We start from the raw sequence: 19,042 nt of genomic DNA, 5'->3' as shown, positions 1-19,042 counted from the left end.
TAGGATCTTGAATCAACAGAGTTCTCTCTGCAGTGCTACAGGCAACAAGCTCTTGAGCTCCTGTGGGCTAGAATAGGAATGAAGAGTCAAGAGAGAGGTCATTATGATGAATATCTGCTACAGACCATCTGATCAAGCAGTAGTCAAAACCTTTAAAGCACTAGAAGTTTCACAGACACAGAGTCTGGTTACCATCAGAGATTTTAACCATTCCCCCATCTCTGTGGATGACAGCATAGCAGAGAGTAAGTAAAGCACTAGAGTTCTGAGGTCACTACAAATAATTTTATTAATGTAGGCACTGGACAGGCCAAGTAGGTATAAGGAGCAAAGAACCATACAAATAAGGGATATTCAACAGAAGCTTTGGTCACAATAATCATTAGCAGAAAATCTTGAGGGAAGCAAGCAAGGCAAGTTATAGAATCAATTCCTTGGGCTTCAGCTGAGAAGATTTCAGCCTCTTTGTGAAGTAGGAAACAGGATCTCATGAGCTGATGTCTTGAAGGGCTAGAGGGCCCAGCAGAGCTTGTTTGACTTCAAGGGCAGCTTTCTCATAGTTCAAGAATGATGCATCTATTTATGTACATATATATAAGCATAGCAGGAGGCTACTGGGACTGAACAGAAAATTCCTGACTGAGGAATTTTCACTTTTTATTTTCAAAAAAGCAAGGATTCTAGCAACTGTCTATCTGTCAAGTTCACTTCAGATCTCCAGAAAATTGTGCTGAAAATGTTTATCAAAAACAAGCACACAAAGCACTAAAAGGTGAACAGGAACAGCCAGCTTTTTCCAATATAAATCATTTTTGACTGTCTCACTGTTTTCTTTTATGAAAGGATTTAGCTTGATGTCAACCAAGTTTTCACAACACAGTTCTCCACTCTGTCCTCGTAGATAAATTGGGGGCATATGGACTGAAGGGGTAGACTAATATATGAGTGAAAGATGTCTGGACTATCAGGCTGACGCAGCAGGGGCCAATTGTTTTAAGTCAAGCTTATGGTCAGTGATTTTAAGCACTTCCTGAGGATTCAAAATGGGGTTGAATTTACATAATATCTTCACCAGTCTAGAGTATGGGATTGAATACACCCTGACAAGGTTTGCAGATGGCATCTGCCATTTGGACAGACTTTCATGACAGGATTTGACAAGACAGAAGAATGACAGAATTCTCGTGAAATTCCAAAACAGAAATGTAAAGTCCTATACCTGGAACAGGATCACCCCATGCAAAAATTATTTGCTAGGTGGCAGCTCAAACAAAAAGGACCTGAAGTCCTGGTGAAACAGAAGCTGAGTCTGTGGTTCACTTCTGTAGTATTGAAAGCTTACCTCGTATTGGGTTGCATGAGCAAGAACATAGCCAGCAGCTAAAGACAGAGTTGGAGCTCATCCACCTGAAACTAAGCAGGCCCCATCTGAAATGTTTTGTCCACTGTACATCCTCCAGTACTAAAGAAACACTGACATTGACAGACTACAACTTGGACAGAGAAGGGTCATTGAAATCATCAGGATGCTGAAGAATGTGTTGTATGAGAAAAGAGGATGAAGGAAATGAATTTTTCAGTTTGGACAAGTGGAGGGTAAGTAAAATCTCACTACACTCTTTAGTTTAGGAAAACTGGAACCAGAATCTTTTCATAGACTCACAACAGAAGAAGACGAAATAGACATAATCTGTAAAATTCTGATATAAATTGGACATGCGAATGAGGGCAGCTAGGCACCATAACATGTTTCCAGAGAGGCTTTAGAATCTCCATCCATGGAGATATTAAATTTTCAACTGGGCAAAACCCTGAGCGATCTGATACAACTTTGAAGTTATCCATGGTTTGAACAGGAGTGGGACTCAAAGGGACTGGACCACCCTTCAAAGTTTACATCATTGAAGCCTTTTCCTGGCAGCAAGTTTCCAAAGCAGGAACTTTAAAAAACATTTGTCAGGTTCTGCCTGGCAAATTGATGTAGCTAAGTCCCAGGTAAATGAAAAGGAAAAAAAAAAGATAAGCAGATAACATCTGGACGGTTATTGTTTTAGCTATTACACTTTAAAATGTAGTAAATTTTTAGACAGTACATTAGTACACTTACATTTAGAAAGTAAAAAAAGAAAATAATATCAAACCACTTCAAAATAAATTAATTTAATCTCCTGTTTAAATACTACCTTAATATTTAAAAGATATTTCATGCCTTCATTTTTACCTCTGCAAAAAGGAACTGGAAAATCCCATGATGCACCATTTCCAGGACTCACAATACATGTCAACATGGCATGGCCTTCTAGAATGTAACCCGAGATACAGCTATATCGGATTTTATCACCAATGTTGAATCTTGTTCCGTGAAGTACTCCTTTAGGTATTTCTCCTGGGTTGCCACATGTATGACTAGGTAATACTGTCAAAAAAAAGAATGAAATATGTTACAGTTAAAATTTGTAGAATTAAGTAATGAATACTTGTCCAACAATTATAATTAACTATTTGGCTGTGGTTTTGGTGTTGGCTTTTGTTTGCTTGTTCATTTGTTTGTTTGTTTGTTTAAAACAATATTCCTTATACATATAAGGAAAACTACATTATGAAATCTACTTGCATAAAATATTTCAGTTTATAACAGATCATAATTTTCAAAGCTAATTTCAAACTCAGCTCTTGGTCTAACAGTCTTTCAATGAAGTTTCTTACAGATCTATTATCAAGAAAAATGTCCTACAAATCTTACTGCTTTTCTTAGAATGAAATAAAAGAACTTTTTATTTAATTTTATTTTGTAAATATTGCAAAAATATTCATACAATATAATTATGGATGCAGGCAGTAGAAAGCCCTTTATGTACTGTTTTCATTTAAGTGGTGAAATAGCATTTTAAAAGAATGCTAATTACCTGGTCTCTGACAGTAAGTTAAAGTCTCAAGTACAAAAAAAGTTAGTTTTTCTCTTTAGTTTCAAATTAGTCGAGGTTCTAGAAAATAAATTAAGTCAATATTTGTTAAAAGAAACAAGAAATATGAAGGGACCTAAGCAGTGACATTGGGAAGAATTGAATGGAAATATTTTCCTTCTTTACTGCGGAAACTTACTACCATTTGTAAACATTAGTTATGTGAAAGAGATTGTCTGAACAAGTTATCACTTTAAAGATGATACTTCTCCACCTACAAAAACCAGAAGTGTGTAGGGGAGGAGGAAAATGGAATTGATTTTGTTCTTGAACTTCTTTGAAATTTATTAATGGCATACCATTCCTTTCATGGAAGTGTATAAACTAAAATTCTTTAATTTCCTTTAGAGAAGAAATCCATCAGGAACAGAGCACAGAAGATAAACATGCTCATCAGAGAAATGGTGGTCTGAAAAGCTCACATATAATTCAGGTATTATGTCAGAAGCTGTATGTTTCATGAACAAATTCTTTCACCCCATACTCCTCTTTCCTTACGCTATCCATGTGTAGAATAAACATAACCATACCAACCTCACTAACATACATGTTGAGAGAATTAATTACTCAATATATGCATATCCTCAGAGGATTGCAAAGCATTATATCAATATACCAATACTAGTTAAGCCCTTATATACCATGTAAGTTCAATTATTGAATGCACACCCTTAATGCGTTACTTAGTCGCACTGGCATTTAAGGGATAGTAATTGAACTTAATTTACAACCCAAATTATATAACAAAATTTTGAAAAGGTAAAAAAAAATAAAGATAAAAAAATTAAACCAGAGAATGCTTTCACTTACAACATCATTTTATGAGAAAAATATCAAAATATTCTATAAATATTAGCAAGAAAGAAAAAGCCACATAACACTCAAATGATGAATTAGTCATGTTCTACTAATGTTGTAGATCAAAGATCGAAGACTCCTGTGCATTATAGGAACTACTTAAGATTGTTGTGGGAATAGCTATCAAAGGTAGAAGCAAACAAGATGACACCTGGCTTATTTTGTACTGTTTCAGCAGGGGTAATAGAATAGGGTATTTCTTTTTATGTACTCATTCACATCAGAAAGAGAGTTAGTGTTTGATTCACATACATGAGAAAGAATAAATATAAAATAAAGAAAATAATTTTAAGAAAAGAGAAGAATTGGAATAAATTAAAGATACTGATTAATATTCCAAAATGTTGAAAACAATGATCCATTATAAGTTATTATATGTTTTTTAGCACTTTGAAAAATACTACCTCTCTCTTGGTAAACTTTCTCCTTTTTACTGTCTTAGTCATGATAGTCTAACACAGGCAATTATGCAATACAAGTAAAAGAAATAAAAACTTATTATCTGCTTTGATACAGGAAAATACGTGTAACACTCTTTATGTTATTTTCAAACGAAAAAGTTTTTACAAAACTCTGTAAAATGAAGTAGTTTCATCAAAAACCTGGTGCATGTAGCAAAAAATTATACAATCCAAAAGTCAACATTTATTTTTATGAGGGGATGTGCTATCAGAAAAAAATACATTATTCAAAGCTATTATGACTTCTGATAAACTGCATTCTTGAGGGATGCACATTACAGCAAATCTACATCTGCCATATACATGACAACTGTCATTGCCTAGCTGTTGAAATTCTATTGCAGAAATTCAGTCTTCTATCTGTGTAAAGAAGGTCTCCTACAATATGATGTATTGTAGGTCTCCTACAATACGACCACTGCATCTGTCAAGAACTCAAGAAAATATGGTAATTGGCATCCTGAAACTGGCACACATTTTACCACAACCTCCTAAAACCTAGTAAAAGATAAGTGATCTGAGAATGATACCCATGTTCAATAATACATATAATAGTTCACAGGATTTCACCCCTTGTCAAGATCAAGCATTCAGATACATTATTTATGTGCTTTTCTAAAACTTTGATTGAAGTATATTGAGGTAGCTGCACAGTTTCATCTGCATAGACTTTGCTGTTTCTAGTCTAGACCTAAGATGAATTTTCCTTTGAAGGTTCCTAACAGTGATCAGAATAGTTTAATATTTGGATTATGAGAGTCCTAGCTGACCAAAACTCATATACACCATCAAACTTTAAATTCATTGCCAAATTTTCAGTAAAAGACCCATATTTTTCTGTAGTGTTACTGGGGTCTACTGTCAATAAGATCGAGAATCCACAATCACAGATGCTTGATTCATGAAATAATTTGATGTTTGCCATTTATTGAGAACAGTTATGAACTATACTAGGTAGAAGCATTTAAGGTAATGGATTTTTTTATACAGAACGAACACTAGAGTGTTCTCAGTATGCTTCATCTCATTTTTTCTTCATCCAAGTCCTTTCCAGTTTTGGAAAAAAAATAAAAATAAAAATTACAGGGTTGAAAAAGAATCTGTTTAGTCTTAGTATTTGGTCTTAGTAAAAATATGCACTGAGACTGTAAAGCAGGTTCATGTCCAAACATTTCCTCCTCAAGTGTCTATCTTCATCATTATGACAGACATAAAATGTGTGTATGCTTCACTTCCTAGCACAGATCAGTCTGAAGCATTGTTTATTAATTAAGACTTATTAATGAAATTGAAGCTAAAAGATAGGCTTTCCTCATAGTTCACCTCTGTCCTCCTAGACAGAACTGTTTAAAAAATGTACATGATCAAAATCCATAATGAAATTTATCAATTAGCTAAAATGCGAAAAGTTTAACTCCCTGTTTAAACTAACTATGTATGCTGCATATTTATTTTTTTAGAAAAGTATTCAAAACTTTATAATCTATACGCTAAAATGTAACACTAATATTCATTATCAGACAGAGGCAAAAGGCTACTTCACAGCAGAACTGTAAAAAACTGTAAAAACCATTTTTTATGATATATCAAGGTTATTAAATAAACTCATATTTAAAAAATTACTTATTTTCAGATGGCATGTATCATATTATTCATTCAGAGCCTTTTCAAGACTCTTACTATAGCTGAATTCCATATATATTTGCATCACAGGCCACTTCAAAACATATTGACAACACTTTAAACACAGTAATCCTTTGCTTTCACTTATGGAGAGTTTCCTTAAATTTTTTTTTTTTTATATATATTAGTTTTCATCATCTACCTCTTTCTGATTTACAATAACAGAGAAGTAACCTAAAATTAAACAGCAGTGGTTGTTAATGAAAAAAACCACCCAAAGTATAAATGGTACCTATCACTGAACTGAATAAACTTTTGAAGGACTGTTCTATTCCACCCAAGTTTTCTTACTATGGTGTCCACACTAGAATGAAAGAGTCTTTAAATATGCAATAAGCAATGCCTATATGTTTTTCATGTCTTCACTTCAAACCTATCACGGCATCATGACAACTACTGACAATGTAATGTCCTGCTTTGAGGTTTTTTTCTACTTTGGTTTAAAAGGTCAAGTTTAAAAAAGATACTTTCTGATAAATTTTGAAGGATGTGAGGTCTCTGGCATCACAAATCCTACTAATTGTTACATGAATATGGCATCTGGATTTGAAATCAATTATAAAACTATGAAAACTTCCAAACTTTTGCTGAGGTTGGTACTCAGAAGGTTAGTTTGACAATGATTTCAGGAGAACATAACTGATCTATTTTTTTTCTCAGATGTCACAATCATCAACTACATTGCAAAGATTGCTTAGAGGCCTAAACAGCAAAAAGCTCACACTGCTCATGTCAGTTAAAATAACAGTTTCTGTGAATCAGTCGCTCAGTTTTTCTAGGGTACATACAGTAATTGGAACTTGACAACAACAATGGAGAAAGCAACCTAACACCAATTAAGAAAAATAGGAAGGGGAAAGAAGAAAGGAAGGAACAAGGTGAATGTTTTTCCTCCACTTCTTTCCATATCTGTACAAAACTTTACAAGGATATATTCTATTTCTTCTTTTTCCTACTCTTACTGAAAGAGTTGGAAAAGTTTTCCATGTTGCACCTAAATTTAACCAAATGCAAACTTCCTGACTTTTTGCTGTTCCATAGTCCCTCTGTTACAGTCCCCTATGTGTCTTCTAACATTACCTTAAATTGGTGGCCACAGGCAAAACTGCACACAAAGAAAAAAGCATAGGTTACAAGGAAGTCAGATAGTCCCTTGATACCACTGACAGCTTTGAAATTACAACACTGAGGGGAATTTCAGAAGCTCTGTGGAGAAAATCTGGGTTACAGAAAATTTCAGGGCATATGTCAAGATGTTCAACAGGTCTGATGCACAGCCCATGATACCCTGTCCACGTGGCTACAGTAAGTGTTGCATGTAGTGGTTTCATGTGTAAACAGAAGATATACATTCAAAGAAGAAGAAAATAATTTTTGAACAGGAGTAATAACCATACTCATTATAAACAGCAAACAAAATAAGCTAAAAAATAGAAAATGAAAAAATGCTAAATTTTCTTGCAAGAGTGACACTCAAACTAAAGTCTCTGCTCCAATTCAGAAAAACAATTTCATTTCAAAAGGAACTCGGGGGGGAAAAAAATTAATAGTCTTTCAAAAAAGAAGAAATCCTGTACTGAACAAAAGATGGACTCAGATATTTATAGATATATATATGTAAAAGTATTTCATAAATCTATTTTTAAAATAGTATAATGCTATTTGTCCAAGGTCTAAGTAATGAAATTTGCTTTGAAAAACTAATTCTAAAGAATTCTTCAAATCTGTACTTGCCATTTATACCTAGAAAAAGACTACAAAATCAATATGTTTGATTTCTTTTAAGTTTCCAATGTCTGACATCAAACTCCAACATGGTAGATTTTGACATTTCTTTTTTAAATAATTCCAAATATTGAATCAACTGGAAAGTATGTAATATTTCACTTTCAATTTATTAAACAACTTTGTCCTTTCTATTTCCAGGAGCTATGTACAATGAATAGTTAATTACCTACTAGTTCTGATTTCTACATTAGTGCGGAACACTGTAGATGTAGGTAGGTCATTTATGAGAGAACAGTACCATGACAGAAATGGCACAATGCTATTGGACCTTTGGAAAAGTCTTCTTCATTCTCAAAACCAGCGTGGAAAATTTCCTTACATGGAAATGACGCTTTTTTGAAAGTAAAAGAGACAAAGAAGCTAGAGCAGATTTCCTAGACAATGTCCAGTTTGGTTTTCAGTATCTTGAAAGATGAAACTCCCACAGACTGTCTGGGAAACTTGCTGAGCATGCACTGTGTTTTCTAGGTCCTCAATGAAGACATTAAACACCACTGGCCCTAGTAATGGACCATTTTGTACTTCAGCAGTGATGAACCTCCAGCAAACTGAGTATCTTTACAGGGTTTTAGCTTTGAACAGTAGGTTGAAAGAGCTAACATGGAGTCGCTAAGGGTAAATCATACACAGAGTTTTTACCTTTATTCACTCCAAAATGAAATGAGGAAATTTTTCTCAACTCCAGAAATACAAAAAATCATGATCAAAATCTACTACTACAAGAGTAGGACCAAACTGTTTGCCACTGGCACATACACACATCCATACAGACACAACTAAGCTAGGAAAGCTTTAGTCTGCAAGTTATGTAATATCATAAATTTACCTCCTTCTTAAAAATTATTTCATCAAAAATTAATGGATTTCATTAGGATTACTCTAAGGGAAGGATAAGTTCACTCACAGAAACAAAAACATGTAAAGTGCAAGTTCATGGAATAGCTGATAATTAAGCCATATTTACACTACAAGGTGTCAAATGCAACAGTCTAAGAGTCTACATGGTACAGATATGTACATATTGCATCATCAAACATTGCCCACTATTTATGTACTGGCAACTTTTTTGTTCAGTCTGTCTTTGTTGGGCCTACTTGTGATTATTTTGTCTTAAAATAATCCAAACAAACAAACAGTCTTATTGTTTACACAGCCTTATTGACTTACAGAAATCAAGTTGTTATATTTATTATTGCTATATAGGCAAATAGAAACCTGTATTTTCATACAATCCCAGGATAAGAGGAAATCTCTTTCCTGTTATATGTTGATTTCTGTATTTGTGCACACATAAATCTTTGCAATATTTTCTAGATAAAATATTTGGATGGATTGTATCATTTGTGAAAGATATAGCTTTCTCGTTTTACAAGCATTTACCCAGCTGTGTCTGTCCATCTCTAAGGATGTACAAAATTGTATTGAATTGAAAGCTATGAAAATCATTTAGGAGTATGCAGTAACTTTAAAACTTTAACACATCTTTCACATTGAGATTGATATTTTAATTTTCTTTTGCAGGTAATAACCTAAGATTGATGGATCTTATTTTTAGTGTGTTTACTTTTATTATGTAATAAATGTCTTGCTGTTGGTTATAAGACCATTAAAGTCAATATCATACAAACAATGCCAGGAAACTCTCAAGTGCAAAAGCAACCTGAAGTTAAAGCTAAAACTTTCTATTTCCTCATAACTATTTCTCCTCAGATGTACTACACATTTTCCTAGATGAACTGAGAACAAGGAGCTATATTTCAAGTTTTTAGATCTCTCTTCTTGAAAGAGGAAGAGAACAAGTGGAGCATGACAGTTCAGGCCAAAGCTATAAAAAGCATTTGAGGTTGTGCAAAATTTATAAATCGAAACTTTTCCAGCTATCGGAGATCAAAAGTAACTAGACATTGTCTTAAAAATATCAAAATAATGCCCTCCATCTCCTCTAAAAAGTTCTGTGTATTCCGTGGTCTGTCTTCCAGTTTGTCAGTATGATCATCACAAGTGTGTGTAGTATCTGCCCTTCTCATTCTGAGAAAGATTGTGATGACCTTCTGCAACGAAGGAATTCCTGTTTTCTCAACTGTCCTTCCACAGAACTACAAACTTTCAACAAGAAAAATGTAACTGGAAGATAACCTCTATCTCATCACTTCATGTATGATAACAAATAAACCCAAGAAAATATCTTTTTTAACACGACCACTTTTGAGGATCCCATTAGTCAAAAGACATACATTCATAAAAAACAAGTCGGTCCTGTGCTTGAAAGCCCATAGGATATGAGGGTAAAAATTACAATATCTCTGTGTGTTAAACAAGGTACTTACCAATCCAAAAGATAGGTATAAGAAACTGCTATGACCTTTTCTGTAGGCCTGCATACAAATCTGATTATCCATGTTCAAATAAGAGTAATTGAATATGAAGCAAATGCAGAGCAGGGCTACTAAAGTGATCAAGAGCTGGAGAGTTTTCAAGAGGATACTGCAAGATTTTTCCAGCCATAATCTGAGAAATGAGGATTAAAATGCAGTCACTACGAAGACATTTGAAGACAAATACCAGATCATAAAAAATATTATACCAACTGAAGGTAAGGTTGAGGAAAAAAAGAAACTGCATGAACAAATCACAATTACAAGCAGTTTGAAAATGAAAAGCATTCTAAGCAAAACATTAAACTATGGGATAGTTGCCATGCAGTCATATGGAGAGAGGAAACTGGGCAGAGGATGACTAGTCCAAAGCTGACTTTAATTTATAAAACAATTTAAAATAAAAGTTACTCCCTGTATAATAAGGAGTCTGATCAGAGAATGAAGCAGCTTCCTCATCTGACTGACATAACTGGAAACACAAGGTCTGAAACCCACTTGCACACCTCCTGTCCTGTCAGCCTGCTAACACATAGGTGTTTGGGGCTGACTTTTCATTGACAGAGAATAAGAAATTTAATTGACTTCTGGTTTTACATGGAAATGCACACATTTCAATATGGAAGACAGGTATGTACCAAGATAAAGTCATCTTGGTATACTAACATAATGAAACAAAATATACTGCACAGTCAAGATTTTTTTATTCTTGTTACTATTAAAAAAGCAGTAGAGTGTGAAAAGATTTACATATATCTTACCCAAATATACATAAATTTTATACATCTAGCAATCTGAAGCCTACTTTTTCCTATTATTTTTTTTTCCTGGAATCCCTTGAGACATGAGGCTGCCTGACCCAGGATGATAATCATGGTAGTAAGACTAGAGAATAAACTTACAATTCATGAAGGCAACACAACAAAATACGTGGTAGAACTATACAGATCAATTGTGAATAAAAACTGTTGGGGAAAGACTTCACAAACACGAATTCTCTCTATTGCTCCCAACACTCTCTGTAATGATCATTGCTACTAAATAAAATGAGTTTTTGAATTACTAAGACCTGCCATACAAGGTAAGGACAGTAATTTTAAGAGAATAAAGCATGAGCTTACTTCTCTTTAAGTTTTAAAGTTGCAATAGCATTGTATAAAAATACCACAGATACATGTCAAATAATGTTTATTAATATAATGAAAATGCTTTATGTGTCAGTAATATACATTCAAGAAGAAAATTTCTTTAACTATGAACAGATAAATCCTAATTAAAAGTACCCAATCTCATATATTATTCAATAAATACGAACAGTGAAACACCTTGTATGTACTATATTTCTGTTCTCAAGTCTGACTACTTACAGGTCAGGGAAAACCTTACAGGACTGAGAAACAAAAAAACGGATCTAATGGCAGATTAAGTTTGGAAAAGATCAGCTTCAGCAGTAGATACACTACTCATAATTTATTGAAGGCTCATCTTCAGCTATCACCAGACTGCCATCATATCTGCAGCCTCTTATTACTAACTAAGGTAATAAAATATTCCTAAAAAACCCACATTTTTTTCTCTTTCTCTCTCTCTTACTCTTTTTCTCTCTTTCTTTCCTTTTTCTTTTTTTCTTCTTGATTTACTGTTTTTTAGGATTACAAAAGAGCACCCAGAACAATTTGCTGCAGCACCAGGAGTGCTCTCTGCTCTGCCTCAGGCACTCCCACATTTCTGCCACTGTGGTGGTTTTTAGCAAAGCTGGACTGAGGGGTCTCGCAAGCTTTCCACAGCTATTCTCGTGTGCTTAACACATTCATAAGTGGCACTCTTGCCACCAGAGGCCTCAAACCTTATCTTGCTTACAGAGAATCATGAGGAAAATTTTTGACAGGAATTCAATATGACATACAAACCTCTTGTCTGTGCCTGTAATTGAAAATGATAGGAATTAGGACTTGTACTTAGGTCCTGAAGATGCAGCACAGCAAAAGTCATAGCCAAATAACTAACTTTTTTTTCTCATTCGTTACTGATATGGTGTCTGTAAGAAAGGCTCTGTCCTGTCCTATTCCCTGATTAATACTAAGAATTGTCTTGGACTATTCCAGAAGCCCATATTATTAAAAACCATAGATGACAGCATTGCAGGTCTCAAACCCCTACAGTCCTTTTCCTTTTAGTTTCCTACAGGAATGTTAAGGGGTTTTCTCTCTCTCCTAGTTTAATACTTCATTTTGTTGCTGTTGTAAATCTTTGTGACAACAGAAATTTCATAGTATCTTTTCCGACTTTGTCCCCATTTCTTCCTAGAAATGGCATCAGAAAGATATGTGAGTTATGAAGACTTTTATCTGGTTAGCTTTTGGAGGTTCATACTTCAACAAGGGTGTCAAATAACTTGCTCCCGTTTTGGCTATATGGACAAATAGCAGTATAAGGGCAGGAGAAGAATCTACCATCTCAAAAGCTTTAGCTATAAGAGAATTATAAATAGCTTGCTACCTGGGAAGTCCTCAAGCAACATACATTTCAATGTACAACATTTTGTGGACCTAAATGGAACAGAGACATATTTTGCACTCTGCAGCTACAGTCAGTAAAAGTTAAGACAGTTTTGATGAAAATACCAATTTTAATGTGAGTTTAGTGAGGTGAGAGTTTATAAACTTTCATGACTCAGATTATTTCAGAGGGAAGAAAGGATTCCCAGATTAATTGGTTTTATGTGTATCTCACAATATGCAATGTTTTCTATTTACTCAGACAAGGTGAGGCAGAGATTGCTCTTTAAAACAGTAAATTCTTTCACCAGACCCTTGTTTACAACAATAAGATTTTCTGTTGCTTATTTTCAGTGCTGCATTGTGCTGTCCTCTTGTTTCTTATAGTGGCTTACGCAACCATTGTATTGATAATTGCAGAGAACTGATCTGACTTTGAAAAGAAAAAAAATCCCTCCAACACACATGTAATTGCATGTTTAGCAGGATGCCTAAGCCGCAGCAGGTAACTTTGCTGCAGTGTGGGAACAAGAATGACGAGCAGCAATAAGAAAACAAGTTCAGATACCAAAATGAACCACATTATGAAACCAAGATATAAAGTTTCTTAATGACACCTGCTTTCTATAAGGTTGCATCCTTGTGTGGTATGTAGAACAAATACCTGGTGAAAAGGGTCATGCACAAAAGGGAGGAGAAGGAGAATCAAGTAAGTAAAGAGTGGCAAACCCCTACAAATGCAATTTCACATAATGTTGTTTATGACATCCTAATTAATCAGAAAAAGAGGATTTTAGGGACTAAATAAACAGAAGTTTAAATTGGGTTTTGTTTTGTTTTGTTTGTTTTTTTCTAAACTTTCTTCCTCCATAAAATCTAATGGCGTCTTCAGAACTCCAGGAATCTCTGTCATATAGGTATATATTTTACCATGTATTTTTTAGGTGACAATGTATGACATATCTAGAAAAATGATCTCTGGTTTATCATGCAAATCCATCCAGTGTTTTTTGGTTAGTTTGGTTATTTTTTTTTTAGTAGTCAGTTTTTACATGAGAAACTTTAAAAGCTCCTTCAAAAACCCTCAAGTTTGAATCATACCAGGTTGATGTCCCCGTACATTTATTATGTGTGAGCACTCTGTTAAAAATCCTGCTGCACTGATGGGATAAGGAAGAAGGGATCTAGAAAAAAAAGTTACTTAAATCCATTGCAAACTTTAATTAAGTGCTTTGTTTGTTAAAAATGCTTCATTTTGTTTCCATTCTATATTAGAAGACAATGAGTAGTAAAGTTGCATGATATCCCTTTAACAAAATATATGATTCAGAAAAAGGAAGTAAAAAGACTAAACCACAAATGTCACAGGTTCAGTCTTCTTATAATGACCTGTGGTTGTTCCCAGGATGAGACTGCTAAGAGTGAAACCTATAAACATTGTTTACTAAGCAGTAAATTTGCAAGGAACTGGAGAGTGGTAGCAAGTGAGTGGACAGATTTCTCTAGACATTTCCTTTGAAACACTTGGTGCAAAACTCCATTGAAACTTCTAAAGCGCTTTGCTCCTAAGGCTTGAATTTGATTTACATTAGATCTCTGGGATTCTTAATGGGTGAATCAATTTCCTATCCTGTCATTACAAACCATAACTTTCCTTCTTTTTTTTTAAATCTTACTCTCCAACTCATTTTGCGTAACTGACATTTCAGAGTCCATGCAAACAACATTCGTCACCCCACTGAAGTCTAGATTAGTCCAATTTGTAGTTTATTTGTTCAGTAATGGTCTAACCAGAACTTACTCTATAGAGGACTAACTCTCAGGACCATTGGGATCTGGAGAGGACACCAGATTCTCATCTACCTCATCTTACAAGATTGTGGCTATAACTGATACTTGCAGACAGACACTACTAAAAATTTCTGTGTATTCTCCAACTCTGTAATTCTTTTGGGACTCCAACACCACCAGTGTGGTAAAAAATAAAACAAAGCAAAGAAGAAACTCATTAGTTCTTTGCAATGTTTTTAGCCATCATCCCTATATCACCATTGGTGAATTAGAGCTCAAATTAGAACTCAAATCAGTCCAGCAGTTTAATAGGCAGCATCATCTCCTCGGACAGTATGATTGACGGAGAGATAGACAACAGGTTAGCAAAGGCATATAGTGCTTTTGGAAAGCTTCATAAAAGACTTTGGCGAAATAAATACCTGAAGGAAAGTATAAAGATCAGTGTTTAGAGAGCCATTGTGCTGTCTACTCTTTTATATGTATCTGAATCATGGGTCATTTACGACCACCACCTGTAACTCTTAGAATGCTTCCATCAGCACTGTTTCTGTACAATCCTAAACATCCACTGGTCAGATTATGTGACCAATACATCTGTTCTAGAACAAGCAGCAGTCACAAACATTGAGGTCATGTTGCTGAGAACACAGCTGCACTGGGCAGGGCATGTCTCCAGGATGAAGGACCACTGCCTCCCTAAGATCTTGCTTTATGGTGAACTTGACACTGGTTGTCACATGAGAGGAGCCCCAAAGAGGAGATACAAGGACTCCCTGAAACAACATCTCAGCCTTGGCCATACTGATTAACCTAACTGGTCTAATCTGGCCTCCAGTCGGGAGATGTGGAGACACACCATCTATAACGCAGCTGTCTCCTTCGAGAACGCACGCAGGATCACGCTCGAGGAGAAAAGACAATGCAGAAAAAATCATGTCTTGCTGATACTACTTAAGGAGTCTTTCTGCTGTGTCTTTTCCAATCGGACTTGTCTATCTCGTACTGGCCTTTTTAGCCACCAGTATGCTTGTAGCAAATGTGGGTAGAGCCCTTCCCAAATCTTCGTTCGCAAAGCCTGGTCATGATGACAATGATGTAGTATGCCATTTTGCCCACTTTGGTTGCCATTGTCTATTTTAACCCTAAGCTCAAAACAGCACATAGAACACTAGAACATATTTTCATCCACCTCAGTTTTATCACACTCTTGACAACAAAATTAGCATTGTGACTATTTGAACAATGAAGCCATCTGTGAGGCTGATTCCATATCAAAGGAAGTTTACTGCAATACTTGTTCAATGTGCAGCTAAAGGAGATTTTCTGCTATTATTTGTCTAAAAGATTATTTACTGGAAGCAACGGAAGAGGGTTCAATATTGAAATTTTCCCAGAATTCATTAATTCCATGTTTGTTTCTGTACTACAAGTGTGCAAGGGTGTATGGGTGATCCCTAAATGTTAAAAAACACCCTTCTCAAAACCCCAGAAGACACCATATTTCACTGGACACCGTTTTGCACTTCCAGAGACTTCATATATCTTTGAGTCACTAGATCAGGATAAGGAGACAAGCTGAATACACTATACACTAACACTGAACGGACCTGAGGCCAGTTGGCACATTATTAATAAACTTTCTGAGCCTGCAGAACAGGATGGCTGCATGCAGACTGCCTTCTTGGAACAATCAGCTGTCAACTTCTGAATGATTACCAAGAATTATTCAGGAAAGTGCTACTTGACCTAAACAAAACTCACGCTGTGATTCATCTAACAACAGCATAGATGGCTGTTAGTGCCCCTGCCCACATTCTGACAGGGGTTAATATTCTGGTGTAGGCAGACACTGGGACTATATTGACTGCTCACTCGTCCAAGACAAAGAAAAGTATCAGCAGCTACTGTGGTAGATGGAACTAAATTTTGGATGGCTATGTGATCACTATTTTATCCCTTTGCTGTCCCTCAGAGAACATTTTTGCTTTTTAATAATTCTATTATACATCCCACAGTGTACAGAAAGAAGCACTAAGAACATCTTTCTCTTTACAATGATTATTTCAAGGGTGAAATCATAAAATTATCTTTGCTGTCATCTCTGATGGAACAGGACAACCTTCTCACATACAGCCAAGGAGGGGGGTTTGTTTTCAACGTGTAGCTATCCTCACCTGCTTGGATATAAAAACAAAAGAAAATTAAAAATCAACTGAAATATAACACCACAGGATATGAAAGAATGAAGCAAAGATAAAATCTGCACTCTACTGATAGCAAGGATCATATCTACGCAAATTCAAAAGACTTAAATAGATCACAGTTGGGTTTTTTCCTAAGGCTTTCATACAACTCTGTTGCCTGGAGATTTTAGTCTGTTGAATAGCTACCTATGGCCTTGTATGGGTTTGTGAAGTTTGAAAGGCACCAGTTCTCACTGCATTGCCCCTTTAAGGTGTAGCCTGGCACATCAATTTGCTACACATATACCGTGGGAGAGAAAGTGATTTTATTTATCTCTCTGCTAATACTAACCTATTAAATTTTCTCCCCAAAAAGCAGTTCTCTAACCTACCAGCTGTTAAATGACAGAGAATTGAAAGCTTTATGTTCATTCAGTAATCATAGCAGCTCTTTTTCACCAAACCAGTTTTCCATTTACAAAGAGCTTGTCAAGGTGATGGGTAACATCTCAAGAGACAAACACGCTGTGCCTTCTTCATTCACTTACATTTTTAATGTGGTTCCAAGGCTGGTTGTGAAATACCTCCCAACAATATAAGAAGTCTTTATGAAATCCACAAAATACTTCAAATTATTAAGTACCACTTCAGTATCTCCAATGTGTGGCATTTGTGGGTGTTAGAGATCTTCATGGTTTCTGACAGTTGGAAAAATCAGGTTTAGAGTGTGTAGGAACTTAGATGCTGATTGCTGAAGTAATACAGGTATACTAATAATGCTGTAAGAATGACTACGCATTGAATCTCTCTTCAAAATATTTACACTAAGAGCTAAAAACCCAGTTAATTAAATGTATTTCGAAAAAACTATTCCTATGGAACATAAGCAATGTGGTAGCAATTTTAAAAAATGTGCCTTACACAAGTGGATAACAGCAGAGATATTTTTCTTGGTCTTACGTAACACACAAAAATCTAAAGGAAAATTCCATAATTTCAGTTTCAGATGTGCAATGATCTTACGGGCAAAATTAAACAGCATGGAATAGCTTATTTGAAAACAAAGCATTTTTGAGTCTTTGTATATCACAATTACTAATTTTTTTCTCAAAACACTGAGGTGTAGCCTCTGTATCTAATAGGATGAAATATGGAAAATTCATGGATTTGTCTTTTATTTGAAGCAAGTAAGTAATAATGCAGTCATGCTTATCTTTAATCATAAGTATTTAGTTAAAGAATTCACAGCCAGAAATTAAAATTATATACAAATTAATGTTTAAATCCAGGAAATAAAAATTCTAAAGAAATAAATTTTTTGAAAAAGCAGTTGTTAAGAATCAAGGAAGGCATTTTTCTTCCAATATTTTGGTTTACCAAAGTACTACTATCATTGATGGTCTTCATGAGAAAAGGTCTTGTTATGAAAGATACAAACTCCTTTTGGGCAAAGTACTTTTGACATTTTCATGTGTAAATGAAATACAAATTAATAGAGAAGGTGGTCAAAAATGTTGCACTAGGATCAATGTACTTCAGGGTAGAGTTGTGTAGTCAAAGTATTTTTTTTCAACTGATCCCACATGCCCCCAGATAAAGGTGATTTAATAATACAGAGATTTTAAGTTTCTGTCATAATGGAATTTGGGCATTTACAAAGAGAATATAATTTAAAACCTCTTTAGGGCAACTAAACTCAGTTATGGGCACAGACTACAACCCTTCCAACCAGCACACTGTCCAGTAAGAGATAGGTTTCAAGTCTTAGTGTAGGAGCCCCAAGAGCATCACCACCAGAAAGTCTGTCTGCTGGAGCTCAGGGCCAAGGGCGGTCCCCTTTTCTTGGGGGCTTTTCCACAGAGCTTCCATCAGGACCACTGATAGCCCAGCCTTGCTCTGGGTCTGTGCCCATCCCCACAGCCCTGTCCACCCACACCGGGGCTGGGCCTGTCCCAGGACACCACCCTTAGCCCTGTCCTGCTCCCCCAAGCCCTTGCTGGTGAGACCCCTGCCCTGACCATCCCCGCAGCACAGAGGGCCCTTTCTGCTCCCTCATATCCACAGTAAAAGTCTTAGGAATACATAAAATTGTCTTGATTTCACTTCTAGAAGAACTTAAGAACATTTGTTCTATTTCAAGACAAGGTAGGTTGCTTCTTAGAGTCAGGGCGTTGTTTTTTAGGTAACACCAGGGTAATGTCAGCAATTCAATCTATAGCTTTCACACTTGAAAAACTTTGAAGATACAAATTATGAGATACAAATCCAAAGAAAAGCTTAGGTTTACAGAGCTTAAATATTGCTGTATGAGGCTCACATACATCTGAACTATGGGTCCACATATGGAGAAGGAAAAAACTAAAAAAACTAAAAAATCCACATTTTCAGGCACTGTTTTTGGCTTCCAGCATTTCCCATGTCATCCATTAGATCATAACA

At 35.4% G+C, this 19,042-nt stretch overlaps 1 protein-coding gene across 5 annotated transcripts in view; it reads right to left on the bottom strand.

The window, feature by feature from the left end:
- CSMD1 (CUB and Sushi multiple domains 1) overlaps positions 1-19,042 on the bottom strand; it is a 1,093,278-nt gene that overhangs the window by 540,944 nt on the left and 533,292 nt on the right. For all 5 annotated transcript variants that reach the window (XM_027640975.1, XM_027640976.1, XM_027640977.1 and 2 more), the window contains one exon: positions 2,222-2,416. In XM_027640975.1, coding sequence (XP_027496776.1) covers positions 2,222-2,416 — 195 coding nt within the window. The remainder of the gene's footprint in view (positions 1-2,221; positions 2,417-19,042) is intronic.

The sequence above is a fragment of the Corapipo altera genome, unplaced genomic scaffold, assembly GCF_003945725.1.
Source record: "Corapipo altera isolate COAL_440 unplaced genomic scaffold, ASM394572v1 46, whole genome shotgun sequence".
Classification (NCBI taxonomy): domain Eukaryota; kingdom Metazoa; phylum Chordata; class Aves; order Passeriformes; family Pipridae; genus Corapipo; species Corapipo altera.
Note: the sequence above shows the minus strand (reverse complement) of the source record. Positions and strands in the feature narration are given on the sequence as shown.